We start from the raw sequence: 21,938 nt of genomic DNA, 5'->3' as shown, positions 1-21,938 counted from the left end.
CTAGAGCAAATGGATATTAAGTATTGCAAAATCCATCCGCATACGCAACGGTTTTTTTCATGCCCATAACGGATGGCTGTGACATCTTTCGAAGCAATGAAAGTGACAGAATTTTTATAAATGGATGGTAGCAGTTTTCAGGAATAGAAAAGGCTGTTACTATTGTAATAGGTTTATAGTTATATTAAATGCATTTTCAAACTTCTATGACTGGTTAAATGTGCCTAAGTAAAACACAGATTTTATTACCAATACATACAAATAGAAAAAGATTCTGAAATAATTATAAAGTTTTAAATTAATCCTATTAAACATTAATGAATGCTTTTCATTTACATACTGTCTTGATCTGTGTATACTTGAACTATGTCACTGCTTTTATTCCCATTTCCAACTGAAGTACTTGCTGTTACCCAAAATGTATAGTAGCTGAATATTGCCAGTTTATCTATTATTGCAGATACGGTCATATTGTCAAAGTCATTGGTTACTTCATGGAGTGTAAAATTCTGAAAAATAAACATATCGTTTTAATTGTTTAGAATATATTTTTAGTATACATGAGCATTTCAAAGTAATTATTATTCATGGATTGGTTGCCTCAGTATTTTAATACGTTAATTTTTGAGGAAAATAAACAAAGAACTTTTTTATTGCAATAATTAAACTGGAAATATGTTTGTACTAAGAGAGGAATAGATGGGCAGTTTTATTAAATCAGCATACAGAGTAGCAAAAACTCCAAGCTTAGCTGCAGTGAGGAAGGTCTAATGGTGAACTGGAAATGCTACAATGTGCTGACCAGTGTCAGTTTCCCTTATGAAACATTCAAGTATTTTTCAAAACATTGACTATATATTTTTAAACAAGTTTGGGAGTATTATAAAAATTTTAAGTTTTTTCTTCCTGTTAACAATGTAGGAATTACCAAAGTGTTCACCTCTTTCTATGAATTCAAATGGTTATTATTCATCTTTCATAGACCCTCTTTTTTTCTACAATCATGCAGAGAAATGGGAAGGCAGTTGGATACACTCTCATATGTGCTGAGTAAGAGAAATTTTAAAATTCTCTTGCCTGACTCTAGTTATATTTGTCCCAAGGCATTTTTTGATAATAAAGGAATTACAATCATCCCTTCCTTGACCAAATTTTAAACACAAAACACATAGTCAAAATCAATTCTAAAATAAAGGAAAACAGACTTTTTAAAAAGTCATGTAGGTAATTAAATATGAATTAAGTATGAATAATTTTATAATAATGTCTACTTATACTGAGAAATCTGAATCATTCCAATCTGCACAAAGTCCTTAGAGTCCAAAAACCTGCATTCAATTCTGGCAATAGCTCTGGATAAATCATCTGATCACAAAGCTTCTCCAACTGTAAAATGGGAATAATCATTTCCACTTCACAGAGGGCTTTTGAGGATTAGATAATATAAAGCATACAAAACAATACCATCTCCGGCACACGATAAAAAAATGATAATTAGTAAAAAGTTCATTAAAATTAGTAACATAGGATAATCAATTTGACTAAAATTTATAGTTATCGTGGTTCTGCAATGTATCAACAAACTAAATTCAGCAAATTTTTGTGGTTCTTTCCCAGTATAGGGAGTGGGGGAGAGTAAGTGTCAGAAAAGATCTATTTTACTTTTGTGGTGACTTATTTAGGAACAGACAAGTTAAAACATATTTAATCTCACACAAAATATGATCTGTGAACTTTAATATCTTCCAACACATCTACTTTACACATGGCATAACTGGCTTACATAAATTCTCTCTTAAAATATTAATAGAGATTTTTGATTTTTCTTTGCTATAAAATTTATTCCGACTACCTATGACCTACCTTGATGACAATATTAAGTAACAAATTATTTTTAATCACCCAGAAGTTATTCATGCTGAGTGTGAGTAAACATGAACAGACATGTAACAAATTTAGAATTATACCAATTATCCAGATGATTATTCCATTCATCTGTTTATTTTTGGAAAAAATGTCTTGTGACTCAAACTATCTAATTAAGGTTTATTCTTTGTGTATATGAATACAGTCAGAAGGTATTTAGTAAAAACTTCTCAAATTTGATTAATCAACCAGTACTCATTTGACACTTTTTAATAAAAGACACTATGTCAGGCAAACTGAGGAGACATAAGTGGGTAAATGTTAAAATGTAGAAGAGTTAATACACTGTACACAACACAATATACCACAATTGGAGGGGGGACAAGATGTATTGCCAAGTAGTACGAAAAGATTAAATTCCACAAAGTCAGAAGAAGGAAAGATCACTTCACAACAAACTCAAGTGCTCCAAAATTATAACTAAGTACTGAAAATAATGTTGACCTGTTATCAGAATTTTATGTTCTATGATTAAAACATTTATTGAGCATTATCATACTGTACCAGAGGACTTCAGGGGATGGAAAGACAAGCGTCACACACAACTCTTTTCTTCATGTTATTTGCTATGGGATGAGGGAGCTAAGATAAGTAGCAGATACCATGAATAGAAAGCAGAATATGATGATATGATGTGCCATGCATGAGATATGCTACAAAGTTCTATGGAAGAAGAAAGAGAAGGAAGAAAACAGCTATACATCTATTCTGCTACATAATTTTCATTTTGAGGATTTCTTCTATTCTACCAATACCAAATAAAAAATTAGGTAGTGAAGATTTTTATGCTATATTTAACATTAACTTCAGAAATAAATTAAAGCATGGATGAACTTCAAGGAATGTAAGAAATGTTTTAACATCATTAGCCTGTGTGCCCTCTTGCAGCTGTCACACTTAAAAGCACTCTTAAGATAATTTAATAAAAGATTACATTTTCTAAGATAGATGAATTGCAAATGGCATCATATTATATACTCAGGTTTGAATAAGAAGGTTCATAAAATCATGTTGAAATCATAGTTAAACATTTACACTCGATTACCTAGATGTGGACAAAGAGAACCAAAATTGAATCAGAGACAAGCTATAAAGTAAACTGTACAGAGGCAAATCCTTTGCTAAGATTCAGAACTACTGAATTTTGAATACTGAATATTGATTAAATGCATGAAAAAAATCTGCAGTTTGAATGGCCTCTATGACATAATGAAACATTATTAAATTTGTAAACACATTGTGGTAAAAAAAAATAAATTGCACACTGATCCCCAAATACAGCAGAACAAAAAGGAACAGCAAAAATTGCTTGATGTACAGAGTTAAACAAACAAACAGATCCTCTTTTCTTATGCAGTCCCACTCTGAGAGGGCCTTGAGCAGAATATAAAAATAGAACCAACCTCTGGACTGTCTTTTACTCACTGCTGAGTAAGGCCTAACACAGCTTGCAAAGTTCTGCTCTGACCTTATTCACTAGCCTAAACTGTACTAAAGCAAGTCATACTTTAGTCCCAGAGATTTCTGCTCACAAGAACTAACTCTAGTGGCTACACATGGGTTGTTAATCACAAATGGAATTAGGCAACTTAGAATTAATAAGACTTATCTCTATCCTCCTTCTGCTTAAAAGGATGCAAACACTTAATGGTCAGAGTCATAATCAACATGCAGTCAACAGTTCCTATCAGTAAGGTACATATTCTGTAAATTGCAGTATTTCTTTTAAATTAGTGTTTTCCAAGTTATATTCCAACTCTCCCCATTCCTGATTCAATCACAACCAGTCCAGTTTTAATCTTTTCATCTACTAGAGTTTTGTGAAACAGTTTGGAGAAATAAAGGAATTTGGCTGAAAAATTAAAACTATTTCCCTAAACGAAATGCACTTTAGCTATTTTTATAACTGTTATTGTTCATATCTCAGAAAGTGTCCATCTGCAAAGTGTGCGACCCTATAACCTTGCATACCTCAAGTTAAATAAGCACATTTTAATAGTTTCATTACATCTGATACGAAGCAATGATGATGATGATGATGATGATGATAAGCCCTCCTGCTAACAACTGAAAATATTTTTAGAAGTGAAGAAAAACACACAAACACATCCAAACATGAAAACTATTTATATTATATACAAACAAAAAGAAATTTTTTTAAGCTGAGAAATAACTGAGGGTAAATGAAACTATTAACTCTCTAGCGAACACTTCTTGGAGAAGAGGCACTCAGGGCCATATTTATATACAGAATTTTTAAAAGGTGGCACCTTCATTGTTGGTAACACATTTGAAGCTGATAGAGAAACGTGTGTGTTTGAGTATATGTGTGCATGCTTAGACAGTTTAAAATGTATTTATTTCTCCACCACATTTTTCTATGTCAATGACAGTTCTATAAAATGTCTACACAAAATTCTAAATGTAAGATAAGCAACTTTTTCTACCATGCCAAGTCTTTATCAACAGAGCTGAAGTATTTAAGTAAAGAAGCAGGAGAAAACTCAGGTCTTACCTGCACAAAAGTACCTGAAGCATTTCTGTAATAAACAGAATAATATTGTATAATCCCATTAGGTTTTGAAGGAGGTGTCCAAAAAAGAAGTACTGATGAAGAACTGAGGTTTGCATAATGAACATCTTTGGGAGGATCACTTGGTGCTAGAAAACAAATGATCGAACAAAAAACTGTACTTGTGTCTCTAAAAAATGTGTGAAATGTTCTAAATGTTACCTGCCTTTGATTAGTTATGATAATTGTTTAAAAACTAAGAATAATATCTAATTAGAAATCCATAAGGCTCATTGGGCCATCCCCGTAACACTCTACCATAGCAATATCTAAGCAGAGACAGACGGATTTCTTACTCATAAAACACTATCCCAGTTCTAAAACATGCCTGCTGCCCTAGATTTGAAAACAACATTATGACAAGTTTCCGATATAGAATGCATAATATGAAATTCTAGTTTAACTTGCAATTTGAAATTGAATAATAGAGGACAAAGGCAGAGAGCTGACTTCATGCGTTTTACTTTGTTTCATTTACAAACACACTAAATGCTTACTAAGTGTTGAGTTCTGTGCTGAGTGCATTTACAAATATAAATTCATTTAATCCTCATAAGGACCCTGTGAGGTAGGTAACATATCGTTTCCATAATACAGATGGGAAATTGAGGCACAGAGAGATTAACTAACTTTCCCAACATCACATAGCTAGAGAGTGACCGAAAAGCAATTTTGCATGTAACCGTGACAGATATTAGGTTTAATAAGACATATTTATATTTAACACTTTTTTTTTCTGAGTAGGATATTCTTTTACTTGGCCTACATCCATAAGAACTCACCTCCTTCGGGTGTTCGAAAGTTAACGATATTGCTTCTCGTTTTCCCATCACCAAATCGGGTGCTAGCTGTTACATAAGCACCATATTCAACATTATAGTCCAAATCTGAGAACTCTAATGATGTTTCAGTTACATTAATGTTCTTTAATGATGATCTATCCCTAAGAGGAAAAAAAAGGATTATTTGCACAACTGACCTTTAAATTAAATGTTACAGATACATTTTGGGTACAAGTACATTAAAGATAAGCAACATTTATGCACAGATATTAATCCAGATTAATGGGATACAGATGCTACTTATCCAGAAATACTGAAAAGAATTTCAGAATAGTTCAGTGAGTAAATTCTTTTGTTTTCAAGTATATTCAGTAATTCAATCAAGTGTTAATAGGATGTTCATATTAAGAGTTTGCTTGGACTAATTTTAATGGCTCTCTAGGAATTCTGTGTGTTCAAAGTAATTACAGCATTCTTTTTCATACCAATGTTTTAGTTGTTCAAATATGTGTTCTTTTGAAGTGTTGGCAAAATCTAATTTATACCATATATTTATCAAACACATTTTACATATATTGTACAAAAGTAACATTTACTTCAGACCAATTCAAATCAATTTCAAATGATAAATACCTGAATAGTAATATCTAAAATAATGAGTATGGGTTATCCTTTATGTAATTAGAAACAAGATTTAAAATAATGTATGTATAACATAACAGGAAAGCAAAAAGTAGAGCTCACATCTCTCACTCAATTAAAATCTTAAATGTATCTGAAATATCACTTCAGAAAAGAAAGTAAATATTGACTTCTACTCTCCAAGTAAGTACCAAAATGCCAGGAGAGCGGGGAAATGTCTAAAGAGCATACTGTTGCTAAGTAATACAGCACTACAATTAATTTCAGTCATGTTAATTCAGTTTCCATAGAATTGGGTATAGATTAGAATCTAAAGAATGAATATGTATATAATGGTACTGAAAACTATGCATTTTAAAAAGAAATTTTGATTTTTAAGAGCAATAAAATTAATTACTAAAGAATTTAGATACGAAAATACGAGTAATATCACAGAAAAGATACATATCTCATGTAATCTCATTTTTTTCTTCTTTAGAAGCACAAGGCATCCAAGAGGTAAATGGATATTCCCTCTGAACATTAAATGCATTTTCTTTACCACTGAAATATTTGAATCCTTGAATCATTAAGGGGAATAACAGATTTTAAGTGAATTAAGGATATCCACAGAGAGATACATTTCAGCCATGGTTTTACCATTACAAAAGCATCAACCTACTCCAAATATAAGTATGGTTATCTGAAAAATAGCTGGAAAGCTTACCATAGTGAGAAATATGGATTCAGAGTATGAGATTAGAGACAGGCAGGATTAGCCAGGCTATTCAGTAATTTGAAAGAGTTTCATTAGACATCCTTTTTCAGAAGCCATAGGGAGAGCTGAGTTCTCTCTTTGACTTTGCTGAGACTATAGGAGAGAACCTTTTAAAACTCTTAATGCTGTGGCTATTAGGCTATTAGTCTGAGGAAGATGCCTTGTCATAGAAACTTTACCCAACTGCATACTCCTGTCATTGGTCACAGGTCATGAGAACACTACAGTATAGCTAGTCCAATTCAGATCTCTAAAGCTATGAAATTAGCTAAAGCAACCTAATTGCATTATATCTGTTTCAAAACTTTCTTTTCAAGCATATTTTTAATAATATCTGCTGCCTGCATGACTACTTTCTTGCCCTGATCTTCACAGCAAAATAGTGCAGATAAGGATCTGCCTACAATACGAAAAACCCCAATTATGTTCCACAGGTAACACAGAATCAAGGCAATTACCTGGAAAATGCAGGTCAAACATAAATTTTGTCTTAAATATCTGGATATTTCAGTAAAAAGAAGATAGTCTTTATAAATTATCTGAATAACAAATTCAATAGTCCACCTCAGCATACATAGGTATAGTTTCCACATCTACTCCAGTTTATCTCCAGGGACAAAAGAGTGCTAACAAAAATTTTTCAAATACTGATATGTCTTGTCTGTTTGGTGTTTGTAGTTTAGAGTTGTGGCTGATATTTTAATAACTATGGTAGAAAAATATCTGAGCACAGATAATCTTCAATTGAAGCTTCAACTTCTGGTGCAAGTTCAGAATGTATCTTGGGTACATAAGAGATGGTCTGCCATAAAACTGAGAACCCAGAAGTAGGAAAAGGAAAGAGAAGTGATGCTGTTCCCAAGGATCCGACTCCACCCTCCTTGCTCTTATGCTGCTGCCAGATTGGCGGAAACACACAGAAACCTCTGGGCTAAGGCCTGAGCTCGCTGCTCTCTGAAGAGCCATCTCATGGGCAATCCTACAGTTTCTCCCATGCATAAGAAACCCAGCTTTGACGCTGCTGGAATCAGTTGTTACTCCCGGTTTTAGCTGGTTTAGTTTAAAAATGTCTGTTTTGTTCTTATTAGTTTAAAAACATTATTAATAGGATTATGATGTGTTCCACTACAGCATTTTATTTCTATTTATAAAAGTATATGTTCTATATCTTGATTTTTCTCATGTTAATAACAATAATCTATACCATTATTTTCTTTTTAGTTGCCTAATTTGGATATAGCATATGTCTTCAGCCTTCCCTCTACAAATTAACATTTAGGTTGTTTCTCTCCTTTTTTTTCTTATTACTATCAGTGATGCAGTAATCATTCTTACTCAAATACCTTTCCATAACAATACTTTTATTTCTGCAGGTTAAATTCCCAATAGTGTGACTGAGTCAAATGGTTTTATAAAATTTTTATTTTAATGATAATTAATAAATCATTATTATCTGGAGTCACAGCAAGTGTGCAAACTTTCACCACCTGTCTGGATATTAATTTTCTTAATTTCTGCAAATTTAATTGACCAGAAACATTTTTTTAATTTGCACATCTCTGACCATGAGTAAAACAGATTATCTTCTTATTGGTCATTTGCAGTCCAAGTTTTGGAATAACTTATTCATACATTTTCTTTTAAATACTTTATTTTAGTCTTTTAAATGGAATACAGTATATGTCAGGGAGTTAAGGAGGCATTGTTCTTTTAGATAGTGCTCCAAATTGAGAAAGATATATATCTTCCTCACTCCTTCTGTATTTAGTAATGATATGTATACAATCAATATTCAACAAAATTCAGCAAAATTCTTTGAGCACCTATTATATGTCAGGAACTATTAAGTGAGTAAGAGACAGGCCTTACCCTCAAAATAGAGAGACAAAGCAGTAAATAATTATAAAACAATTCATTAATAACAGTGGGATCCCCTTAAGGGCAGTAATTTTTCCCCTAGTGGCTAAAAGCAAAGAAAAAGAGAAAGAATGAGTGACGAAATTAATTGTGACCAAAGAGTAGAAAAGGAGAATAAAGCACAGCCCCCAGAGATGCAGGAAACTGTTCACTAGAAAGCAAGCTTGTGAGGTTTGAGGGTAGAATAGGGAGTTGAGGAGGGAAGAGGAAGAGAGAAGGCCCACCTGACAGAGCAGGTCTAACTCTTACATATCCAAAGTCATAAGCTGTGTGGAAATGGAAGGACCATAAATGTCACACAATACTTAACCTATAAAGTAGATAACTTAGAAAATCAGCCAAACCTCCCACGCAATGCAGATTTTCAAACTGAGGAAAAAAAAAAAAAACTTGGGGAGTCTTCAGTGCTATCATTTTACTGATTTAACTTATAAACTCATTAGAACATTTTTAAAGCCTTTTTGAATTTAAGAAATCAAAAGAATCTGAATGACTTTGAAATTATTCTGAATAAATATAAGATGGAGTTTTTCTGTTTGTCTACACTCATTGGTAACATCAAGAAAACATATTGGGATGAAATTAATGGAGTCTTTAAGATGAAGTTATTTCCTAGTTAATTTATAGTTCTTTTCGAAAGACGGGCCACATTTTGACATCTAGGGCATAAAGGAAATTCTAGAGCTTAAGAGCAGTTTCTTTGCTCTGCTTTACCAATTCCTTTGCTCATTTCTTATCACATCAAGACTATGCTAAGCAACAACTGCCTAAGAGGAACCATGAATATCAAAACCACATGGAAAGACTTAAACAAAATTCCCCATTTCCCTAACTGTGAACATGAATGGTTTCCTAGACAAGGTATGAGACTCTTTGAAAGGTCATGGTCTCAATTCTAATCTTCATCATTTGATATTTTGTTCCATGTGGGCAATCTAGCCTGATGATACACCCATTCCTGTACCTTCCTATGAATTTATTTTTTAAAGTTTAATCTGCTATTATCTAAATATTCTACACTAATCCTTTCACTCACTAAATACCATTCCCCAAAATAAAGAATTTCAACATGCATTTACTTGACTCTATCAAATCATTTTCTCTCTCACATGACCCAGCAACTTCACTAATTTTCCCACCCCAATGACACTGGTCTTCTATGTTGCAATTACTCTAGAATATTTACTCTTCATAGATGGATTGAATCAGTAGGTTAATAATTACATATCAAAGAATCCCAAACTAGCATAAATAGCTGCATATTCTATGATCCTAAAGATTTACTAGAATCTCAGAGAAAGTCTGAGTCAAAGTAGGGTATTCATTTATTGTTACTCTTATTCCTCTTGTCATCATTTGCTTGGCTGGTTGATTTCATTTGATTTGGTTTGACTTTGTTTTGCTTGTTTGCATTTAGCAGAAAAGACACATTTATAAGATCAGAGGAGAAAGCCACTATGGAGAATGAGGTTGAAGCTCACTTATACACTTATAAACCATCCTCTTGAAGCCAACATAGAAATTAGGGTCCAGAAGACAGGAGGAGGGACTGTACTTAAGCTGGAGGAGAAAGATTTCATCCCCTGAGGACAGACACAATCCCTCAGGCCAAAATAAAGCATTTGGATTTTATTCCAAGAGTAATGCAAAGTCCTTTGAATGTTTTCTCCTGGGTGTAATCTTTGGGTGAGTGATGAAAATAAAATTTAAAAATCCCATTCAATACTGAGATTCATTCTTCTCTCTCTCTAGATAGACACACATGGGGGTGGGGGTGGGGAGAGAAAGAAAGAGAGAGAGAAAGAGAGAGAGAGAGAGAGAGAGAGAGATCCTTCTTCAAGCCTCAAATCTCCATGTATCTGGCCTGTCCACCCCTCCAGTTTCATCTCTTCCCACTTTCCTCCTGTGCCATTATACTCAAGACACAGGGCCATCTTGCTGTTACCCACACCAAGCTTCTTGCTGTTAACCACACTTGATGAAATTATTTGAGTTTCTACATCCAGTTAGTATACCCCTGGACTTTTCAGCTAAATATGTCATTATTTTGCTTAAGCCAATTTAGGTTGGGCACAATCATTGGAAACTAAAAGAATCTTGACTAACACCTATTTCCATTATTTAATAGTTTATCACATGCCTTGATCTCGAGTATTTCCACCATCATCATCACTCCTTGCTGAACAAGCTTGCTTTATCCATTTACCATTGTAACTGTGAGGACCAGTAATTCAACTGGTTTACACATAAAACAGTATGATCACGCTCTCATAAGGGATAAAGTCCATGAACTAATGAAGACCAATATCAAGCCAGTGATTTTTTTTTGGTAGAAATATGCCATATGAGTTGATGCACTAAGCTTAATTTATTATAACTCCATTAGTCTTTAATCACAAATGCTGTTATCAAACTAAGACTTCCCCAAGCCTATAAGCATACTGTTGAGTTTTTAGAACAAAGGGCAATTATAACACTTACTCCTAGTGATTTGGGGAAAGCATGATTTGAGAGTAATACAGATCCGGTTATGATCCTGGTTCTGTCATCTTCTAGTTCTGTAACCTTAATCAGCTCCTTAACCTCATCAAGACTTAATTTCCACAACTATAAAATGGTGATAATATTCTTTAAGGTTTTGTCATGAAAAACAAGTAGGAAAACAGGTAAGAAACCAAACACAGCATTTGTCCCAAAATGTTAACTACTCCACTATCCCTCTTGAGTCCTTTTCTTTAGCTCTCCAAGATGTTTTGTTCCCCAACCACAATTTTTCCTAGCTTTGTACATTTCACAAATGGGATGAGAAGACCCCTGAAATTGGAGGTATAAAAACTCAAGATCCACAAAGGCAAAGTAAATGACTAAAATGATTGAATTTAAAACAGAGTGTGGTGGGAACTGAGGTAAACTGCAAAGAAAATGCTCCACCTAAAGACCACCTCTATTTAATTCCTGCTGATTTATTTTCATGGGGAATATGGCAAAAGAATTCTGATTTTTTTAAGAAACAAAGGAAGTTGAAGTTTCACTAGATATCTACTCACTATACTGACAGAATTCTATTCAGAATTTATTAACAGTTTGCTGGTCCAGCAAAGCATGGGTGGCCTACTAATAGCCTGCTTGTCGCCTCGGTACCCAAGCTTCATCTAAGTCATTCACGAAAATGATTAGCAAAAAAAGAGCTGAGACAGAGTTCTTAATATCCCACTAGAAACCTCAGGTTAAATGATCAAAAGCACCCTTACACTCAACCACTCCATCCACCTGTGTTTGTATCTCCCACCATCCTAATCCTGCCCCACTATTTCATGTCTACAAGGCTACTTATAAACTTCTTGACACAGTTCATTCATGCTGCCTCCAAGCCTTCATATACTGTTCCCACTGAGATGTTCTCCTGACTTATCAATATGCCTTTACCAGCTGCATTCCAAATGGGAGGTAAACTCAGGAAATTTGAAATAGTCCCCTTCCCATTCTGATTATTGATCTATATCATATGTTCAAACCATTAGCTAGTTTTAATAGAGTGAAAATCTTTCAGAAAAGTGGAAGAAATAGGACTAAGCATATCTTTTTAGCATAATGAAAGCCATTTCCAAAGGTAAGCTTTTATGCTACAGGGGAAATCATTTGACCAGTGACATTTAATAAAATGCTGCAGTAAAACTGTTTTGACTTCCTAATATATTGCTCAGCAAGTATTTTTAAGTTATCTCACATGGGCATATTTTATCTCTAATTAGTCTACAATCATTTTAAGATTCTATATATTTTTTATCTCCCCACAGAGTTTAATAAACATTTGTCAGACTGACTGATTCAAAGTTACTTCTCATAACAACTACTAAGAAGACCAAGAAACATTTAAAAGCCAGGGTTTGTATATAAGCTAGAATTTTCAGCATCACTTTCATTCCACAGTCTTTTATGAGCCATTCACTTAAAATTTTTATAAACAAAGAAGAAAACTACTGTTAAATTTTACTGACATTATAAATTGCTAAACAAATCCAAGTTGAATTCAACTATAAAATAAATAAATAAGTTGTATAATCAGTCTACTAGAATACCACACCTCAACCCAAAGTGTATTAAAAGAAGAAGCTTAGAGGGCTCTAGTAGAAATTCATTTATTTAATGGTGGCCGCCCTAGGAATGAAAGGATTGCTTCTCATCTGAAACCATATAAACATAATTTACCAGTATTACTGAGGAATAAGTGCTACTTAGATGACAAAAGTTATTTCACAAAGCAAACTTTAAAAGAAAACATTATTTTAAAATGCAATGGGTTGGGACTTCCCTGGTGGCACAGTGGTTAAGCATCCACCTGCCAATGCAGGGGACATGGGTTTGAGCCCTGGTCCGGGAAGATCCCACATGCCGCAGAGCAACTAAGCCCGTGTGCCATAACTACTGAGCCTGCGAGCCACAATTACTGAGCCCACACGCCACAACTACTGAAGCCTGCGCGCCTAGAGCCCACGCTCCGAAACAAGAGAAGCCACTGCAATGAGAAGCCCGCACACCGCAATAAAGAGTAGCCCCACTCACAGCAACTAGAGAAAGCTTGCAAGCAGCAACGAAGACTCAACACAGCCAAAAATAAATAAATAAATAAATTTATATAAAATGCAATGGGTTAAAGAAGATTTCTGAACATGCCATCTATAAATCAAATGTGATTCACATAGCAGTGGTTATAAAATGATTGCACAGTAACCCTCATGAGCTATTTTGTAAAGAAATACTCATGACAAAGGGAGGAGTCACCAGTATAACAAATATAACAGGTAACCTGCAATTTGCAGACATACTGAAAACAGCAAATATCCAAAGATGTTGTTTTTAAAAGAAGTTGGTAGTTATAGAAAGAACTAAAATAATGGAAATTGAGAACTGTGAGAGAAATATGGACCGCTGAAACAGGAACTCTGCTAATAAAGATAGCCACCACTTATACAATATTTTAAGAGAACAACACAGATAATTTAGTGGCAGTGCCATGACTCAAACCTATGTCTCTCTGACTCAGAATGCATGTCCATTATACATGCCTCCTATTCTCTCCAGTAAAACTGATACAGCAAGAGTTCAAAAAAAGCATTAGTGATTAGTGACAGTGATACGAAAGAACCTAGGATTATGACTATCCCTTTAACTACAGTGGTTCCAACAGATATCTTAGGGAAGAAGATGCTAGAAATTTTAAAATATCTCTGTATATACTCGATTACCATTTATATATTTCAGTTTATTATAGATAATATTCTTGAACATGTTAAGGTGTTTTCTTTCTTTGTTTTTTCTTTATAAGACCTAATTCTATTCAACTGAAGGTATTCATTGTCTGGAAAAGCATCACTACTCTTATGATAGAAATGAAAAGCTAGTAAGTCTATATTAAGTTTTTAACTCTTAAAATATATTCTTCATGCATTCATCCATTCAACAACTATCTAGCTTCAATTATAAGCCAGGAAGTTTTCTGTTCCAGATACAGCAATTAACAAACCAGATCTTGAAGCAGATAGGATCTCAATCTCTCTCTGTCTCTCTCTCTCTTCTCTTGCCCTCTCCCTCCCTATGTGTGTGTGTGTGTGTGTGTGTGTGTGTGTGTGTGTGTGTGTGTGTGTGTGTGTGTGCATGTAAGATAAAGCCAAGTTCTACTGAGGAAAGTGTTTTTTACATTCTCTTTCCACATCGACAGTCAATCCTGCATGATTTTAGACCGTAAAGTTTTATAATAAGTCATGGTATAGAAAGGAAGAAGTATATGCAGAAAGAAAGCTTTCAACAGTCAAGACAAGAAAAAGTTTTGTTCCACTAAGAAAAGGTGAGAGAAAGAACAGGACAAAACCTTCAGACAGAAGTGTCCTGGGATCTTAAGTTGAGGGTAGTGTGGTGAAAACAGGTTAGTGAAGGAAATACCAGCGTAGAGCTCCTTCTTCTCAGGATGGAAAGGAAAATGGCAAACCTCTTAGAAAATCTCTGTCTTCCATGTGGCATTACTTATGTCTAGTAAGTAATTATGTCCAGTAATTACTTATATCCCCGTAAGATCTAAGGGCTCTTCTAGCCGACCATCCAGAGCTAGGGAACAGTGTGGAAGTCACCTTCCCAGTCCTGCACACTACAGATTGGTTCAGAGAAAATGACCAAGAGCATCTAGCTACCTGAGGGTTGAGACAGACACGCTGAGAGAGCCAGGGCACTAGAATAAGCCTGAGGCTGGATCAAGGCTAAAACAGAAAATAAAAACCTTGAAACTAGAAGCTATGATGGGAGATGGGTCCCAGGATGATTCCCAAAAGCCAGGTGAGAAGAGCTACCATATCCCAGACTTGAGATCCCCTCATCCTACTTTCAGTGAGCTTCCCCTGTATCTATAATCCATCTTAGAAAGAGAGACAGAAAAGGGATATCAAAGGAGAGAAAAAGCACTATTGGGGAGTTGAACCCACACAGCATGATTGCTGTGCGATAACTGCGTACAGAGTAATGACATTGTTCTCACAAGTGTAGGGCTGGAACCCCAGCCAGAAAAGTCTTGACTCTCATTTTCATTAATGTTTTTCACTTTCAAGTTTATTTCTAACTTAGCAAAATGGTGTCAAAAATCTCAGAGCTATCATCCTTTGATGCAAAAATCTAGAAGTCAAGATTGGTTCAAGATGGCGGAGTAGAAGGACATGCTCTTACTCCCTCTTTTGAGAACACCAGAATCACAACTAACTGCTGAACAATCATCAGCAGGAAGACACTGGAACTCACCAAAAAAGATACCCCACATCCAAAGACAAAGGAGAAGCCACAGTGAGATGGTAGGAGGGGTGCTATCACAATAAAATCAAACCCCATAACTGCTGGGTGGGTGACTCACAAACTGGAGAACACTTATACCACAGAAGTGCACCCACTGGAGTGAAGGTTCTGAGCCACATGTCAGGCTTCCCAACCTGGGGACCTGGCAATGGGAGGAGGAATTCCTACAGAATCAGACTTTGAAGTCTAGTGGGATTTGATTGCAGGACTTCGGCAGGACTGGGGGAAACAGAGACTCCACTCTTGGAGGGCACACACAAAGTAGTGTGAGCATCAGGACCCAGGGGAAGGAGCAGTGACCCCATAGGAGATTGAACCAGACATACCTGCTAGTGTTGGAGGGTCTCCTGCAGAGGCAGGGGAAAGCTTTGGCTCACCAAGGGACAAGGACACTGGCAGCAGAAGTTCTGGGAAGTACTCCTTGGTGTGAGTCCTCCCAGAATCCCCCATTAGCCCCACCAAAGAGCCTGCAGGCTCCAGTGCTGGGTTGCCTCAGGCCAAACAACCAACAGGGAGGGAAGCCAGCCCCACCCACCAGCAGTCAAGCAGATTAAAGTTTTACTGAGCTCTGCCCACCAGGGCAACAGTCAGCTCTACCCATCACCAGTCCCTCCCATCAGGAAACTTCCACAAGCCTCTTAGGTAGCCTCATCCACAAGAGGGCAGAAAGCAGAAGCAAGAACTACAATCCTGCAGCCTGTGGAACAAAAACCACATTCACAGAATGACAGACAAGATGAAAAGGCAGAGGGCTATGTCCCAGATGAAGGAACAAGATAAAACCCCCAAAAAACAACTAAATGAAATGTAGATAAGTCACCTTGCAGAAAAAGAATTCAGAGTAATGATAGTGAAGATGATCCAGGACCTCGGAAAAATAAGGGAGGCAAAGATCGAGAAGATGCAAGAAATGTTTAACAAAGACCTAGAAGAATTAAAGAACAAACAAATAGAGATGAACAATACAATAACTGAAATTAAAACTACACTAGAAGGAATCAATAGCAGAATAACTGAGGCAGGAGAACGGATAAGTGACCTGGAAGACAGAATGGTGGAATTCACTGCTGCGGAACAGAATAAAGAAAAAAGAATGAAAAGAAAGGAAGACAGCCTAAGAGACCTCTGGGACAACATTAAACACAACAACATTCACATTATAGGTGTCCCAGAAGAAGAAGAAGAGAGAAAAAGGACCAGAAAAAATATTTGAAGAGATTATAGTCGAAAACTTCCCTAACACGGGAAAGGAAATAGCCACCCAAGTCCAGGAAATGCAGAGGGTCCCATACAGGATAAACCCAAGGAGAAACACGCCGAGACACAGAGTAATCAAATTGGCAAAAATTAAAGACAAAGAAAAATTATTGAAAGCAGCGAGGGAAGAATGACAAATAATATACAAGGGAACTCCCACAAGGTTAACAACTGATTTCTCAGCAGAAACTCTACAGCCAGAAGGGAGTGGCATGATGTACTTAAAGTGATGAAAGGGAAGAACCTACAACCAAGATTACTCTACCTAGCAAGGATCTCATTCAGATTCGATGGAGAAATCAAAAGCTTTACAGACAAGCAAAAGCTAAGAGAATTCAGCACCACCAAACCAGCTCTACAACAAATGCTAAAGGAACTTCTCCAAGTGGGAAACACAGGAGAAGAAAAGGACCTACAAAAACAACCCCCCCCAAAATTAAGAAAATGGTATTAGAAACATACATATCGATAATTAGCTTAAACGTGAATGGATTAAATGCTCCAACCAAAAGACACAGGCTTGCTGAATGGATACAAAAACAACACCCATATATATGCTGTCTACAAGAGACCCAGTTTAAACCTAGGGACACATACAGACTGAAAGTGAGGGGATGGAAAAAGATATTCCATGCAAATGGAAATCAAAAGAAAGCTGGAGTAGCAATACTCATATCAGATAAAATAGACTTTAAAATAAAGAATGTTACAAGAGACAAGGAAGGACACTAAGTAATGATCAAGGGATCAATCCAAGAAGCAGATATAACAATTTTAAATATATATGCACCCAACATAGGAGCACCTCAATACATAAGGCAACTGCTAACAGCAATAAAAGAGGAAATCAACAGTAACAAAATAATAGTGGGGGACTTTAACACCTCACTTACACCAATGGACAGATCATCCAAAATGAAAATAAATAAGGAAACACAAGCTTTAAATGACACAATAGACCAGATAGATTTAATTGATATTTATAGGACATTCCATCCAAAAACAGCAGATTACACTTTCATCTCAAGTGCGCACGGAACACTCTCCAGGACAGATCACATCTTGGGTCACAAATCAAGCCTCAGTAAATTTAAGAAAACTGAAATCATATCAATCATCTTTTCTGACCACAATGCTATGAGATTAGAAATGAATTACAGGGAAAAAACCGTAAAAAACACAAACACATGGAGGCTAAACAATACATTACTAAATAACCAAGAGATCACTGAAGAAATCAAAGAGGAAATCAAAAAATACCTAGAGACAAATGACAATGAAAACGCAATGATCCAAAACCTATGGGATGCAGCAAAAGCAGTTCTAAGAGGGAAGTTTATAGCTACACAAGCCTATCTCAAGAAACCAGAAAAATCTCAAGTAAACAATCTAACCTTACACCTAAAGGAACTAGAGAAAAAAGAACAAACAAAACCCAAAGTTAGCAGAAGGAAAGAAATCACAAAGATCAGAGCAGAAATAAATGGAATAGAAACAAAGAATACAATAGCAAAGGTCAATAAAAGTAAAAGCTGGTTCTTTGAGAAGGTAAACAAAATTGATAAACCATTAGCCATACTCATCAAGAAAAAGAGGGAGAGGACTCAAATCAAAGGAGAAGTTACAACAGACACTGCAGAAATACAAAGCATCCTAAGAGACCACTACAAGCAACTCTATGGCAATAAAATGGACAACCTGGAAGAAATGGACAAATTCTTAGAAAGGTATAACCTTCCAAGACTGAACCAGGAAGAAATAGAAAATATGAACAGACCAATCACAAGTAATGAAATTGAAACTGTGATTACAAATCTTCCAACAAACAAAAGCCCAGGACCAGATGGCTTCACAGGTGAATTCTATCAAACATTTAGAGAAGAGCTAACACCCATCCTTCTCAAACTCTTCCAAAAAATTGCAGAGGAAGGAACACTGCCAAACTCATTCTATGAGGCCACCATCACCCTGATACCAAAACCAGACAAAGATACTACAAAAAATGAAAATTACAGACGATTATCACTGATGAATATAGATGCAAAAATCCTCAACAAAATACTAGCAAACAGAAACCAACAGCACATTAAAAGGATCATACAACATGTTCAAGTGGGATTTATCCCAGAGATGCAAGGATTCTTCAATATACGCAAGTCAATCAATGTGATACACCATATTAACAAATTGAAGAATAAAAACCATATGATCATCTCAATAGATGCAGAAAAAGCTTTCGACAAAATTCAACATCCATTTATGATAAAAACTCTCCAGAAAGTGGGCACCGAGGGAACCTACTTCAACATAATGGAGGCCATATATGACAAACCCACAGCAAACATCATTCTCAATGGTGAAAAACTGAAAGCATTTCCTCTAAGATCAGGAACAAGACAAAGATGTCCACTCTCACCACTATTATTCAACATAGTTTTGGAAGTCCTAGCCACAGCAGTCACAGAAGAAAAAGAAATAAAAGGAATACAAATTGGAGAAGCAGAAGTAAAACTGTCACTGTTTGCAGATGACATGATACTATACAAACAGAATCCTAAAGATGCCACCAGAAAACTACTAGAGCTAATCAATGAATTTGGTAAAGCTGCAGGATACAAAATTAATGCACAGAATTCTCTTGCATTCCTCTACACTAATGATGAAAAATCTGAAAGAGAAATTAAGGAAACACTCCCATTTAACACTGCAACAAAAAGAATAAAATACCTATGAATAAACCTACCTAGGGAGACAAAAGACCTGTATGAAGAAAACTATAAGACAATGATGAAAGAAATTGAAGATGATGCCAACAGACGGAGAGATACCATGTTCTTGGATTGGAAGAACCAATATTGTGAAAATGACTATACTACCCACAGCAATCTATAGATTCAATGCAATCCCTATCAAATTACCAATGGCATTTTTTACAGAACTAGAACAAAAAATCTTAAAATTTGTATGGAGACACAGAAGACCCCGAATAGCCATAGCAGTCTTGAGGGAAAAAAACGGAGCTGGAGGAATCAGACTCTCTGACTTCAGACTATACCACAAAGCTACAGTAATCAAGACAATATGGTACTGGCACAAAAACAGAAATATAGATCAATGGAACAGGATAGAAAGCCCCGAGATAAACCCACGACCTATGGTCTACTACCCTATGACAAAGGAGGCAAGGATATACAATGGAGATAAGACAGTCTCTTCAATAAGTGGTGTTGGGAAAACTGGACAGCTACATATAAAAGAATGAAATTAGAACACTCCCTAACACCATATACAAAAATAAACTGAAAATGGATTAGAGACCTAAAAGTAAGACTGGGCACTATAAAACACTTAGAGGAAAACATAGGAAGAACTCTTTGACATAAATCACAGCAAGATATTTTTTGATCTACCTCCTAGAGTAATGGAAATAAAACCAAAAATAAACAAATGGGACCTAATGAAACTGAAAAGCTTTTGCACAGCAAAGGAAACCATAAACAAGACGAAAAGACAACCCTCAGAATGGGAGAAAATATTTGCAAATGAATCATCGGACAAAGGATTAATCTCCAAAATATATAAACAGCTCATGCAGCTCAATATTAAAGAAACAAACAACCCAATCCAAAAATGGGCAGAAGACCTAAATAGACATTTCTCCAAAGAAGACATACAGATGGCCAAGAAGCACATGAAAAGCTGCTCAACATCACCAATTATTAGAGAAATTCAAATCAAAACTACAATGAGTTATCACCTCACAGTGGTTAGAATGGGCATCATCAGAAAAGCTACTAACAACAAATGCTGGAGAGGGTGTGGAGAAAAGGGAACACTCTTGCACTGTTGGTGGGGATGTAAATTGATACAGCCACTATGGAGAACAGTATGGAGGTTCCTTAAAAAACTAAAAATAGAATTACCATATGACCCAGCAATCCCATTACTGGGCATATACCCTGAGAAAACCATAATTCAAAAGGAGTCGTGTACCACAATGTTCATTGCGGCACTATTTACAATAGCCAGGTCATGGAAGCAATCTAAATGCCCATCAACAGATGAATGGATAAAGAAGGTGTGGTACATATATACAATGGAATATTACTCAGCCATAAAAAGGAACAAAATTGGGTCATTTGTAGGGACAGGGATGCATCTAGAGACTGTCCTACAGAGTGAAGTAAGTCAGAAAGAGGAAAACAAATATCGTATATTAACGCATATATGTGGAACCTAGAAAATGATAGAGATGATCCGGTTTGCAGAGCGGAAATTGAGACACAGATGTATAGAACAAACGTATGGACACCAAAGGGGAAAGCGGCAGACGGGTGGGGATGTGATGAATTGGGAGACTGGGATTGACATGTATACGCTCATGTGTATAAAATGGATGACTAATAAGAAAATAAATAAACATTAAAAAAAAAAGAAAGAAAAAGAAAACTCTAGAAGTCATCATTGATTCCATTGATTTCTCTTTTTTTTTTCATTCTCACAGCCAATCCATTCACCAAATCCTATCAACTCTTCTTCCTAAATGTTATAAAAAGCTGCCCACTTCTTTCCTTCATCCCAGCATCATCCACGGCCCAGACTCCTAAAGTAATCTCCTACCTAGTAACCCTGTTAACACTTTCACCTCCTGCAATTCATTCTCCATAAAGTATCCAAGGTGCCTGAAATTCTCTAGTAAATCCCATTACAACTGAAATGAAAACGAAATCCTTATGTTGGCTTAGCTCCTGACCTTTTTTGGCCTCCTACCCTCCAGGATAACTCTCCTCTGTATCTCTCTCTCCGGCAACACTGACCTCCTCTATGGTCTTCAAAACGACAGGTGTATCCCCCACAGAGCCTATGCGGTTGATGTTCCCTCCTCCTGCAGATCTTCCCTTGACAAGAAGCTCCTTCTTGGCATTTAGACCACAACTCAATGCCACTTCTTCAAAGAGGACTTCCAAAGCACTCTATGAGAAGTAGCCCTCTTTACCCCAATTTCCCCTCATTTTAAAATTTCTGGGTATATAATCCACTTATCTCTTTAGAATATGAGCTCCTTGAGGGCAGGGTCCTTGTTCACAGGTAAATAGACACTCTATCAATATTATTGAATGAAGGAATGAAAAACTGAATCGATAAATGAATGAGTTGGGTAATAGAGGGGAATGGTTACCTTCTTCTCACTGCTTCTCTTCCCACTAACATCCCTCATGTCACTCCCAATTTTGCCAAAGAGTAAGCAAAA

The 21,938-nt window shown here is 35.9% G+C and overlaps 1 protein-coding gene across 2 annotated transcripts in view; it reads right to left on the bottom strand.

Annotated features, from left to right (window-relative positions):
- PTPRQ (protein tyrosine phosphatase receptor type Q) overlaps positions 1-21,938 on the bottom strand; it is a gene marked incomplete at both ends in the record, with an annotated part of 257,217 nt that overhangs the window by 133,977 nt on the left and 101,302 nt on the right. For both annotated transcript variants that reach the window (XM_079715271.1, XM_079715270.1), the window contains 3 exons: positions 341-509; positions 4,442-4,587; positions 5,281-5,441. In XM_079715271.1, the coding sequence (XP_079571397.1) occupies positions 341-509; positions 4,442-4,587; positions 5,281-5,441 (476 nt within the window). The remainder of the gene's footprint in view (positions 1-340; positions 510-4,441; positions 4,588-5,280; positions 5,442-21,938) is intronic.

This window comes from Hyperoodon ampullatus, assembly GCF_949752795.1.
Source record: "Hyperoodon ampullatus genome assembly, chromosome: 11".
Classification (NCBI taxonomy): Eukaryota; Metazoa; Chordata; class Mammalia; order Artiodactyla; family Ziphiidae; genus Hyperoodon; species Hyperoodon ampullatus.
The sequence above is the reverse complement of the archived record's forward strand: the minus strand, read 5'-3'. Positions and strand labels throughout refer to the sequence as shown.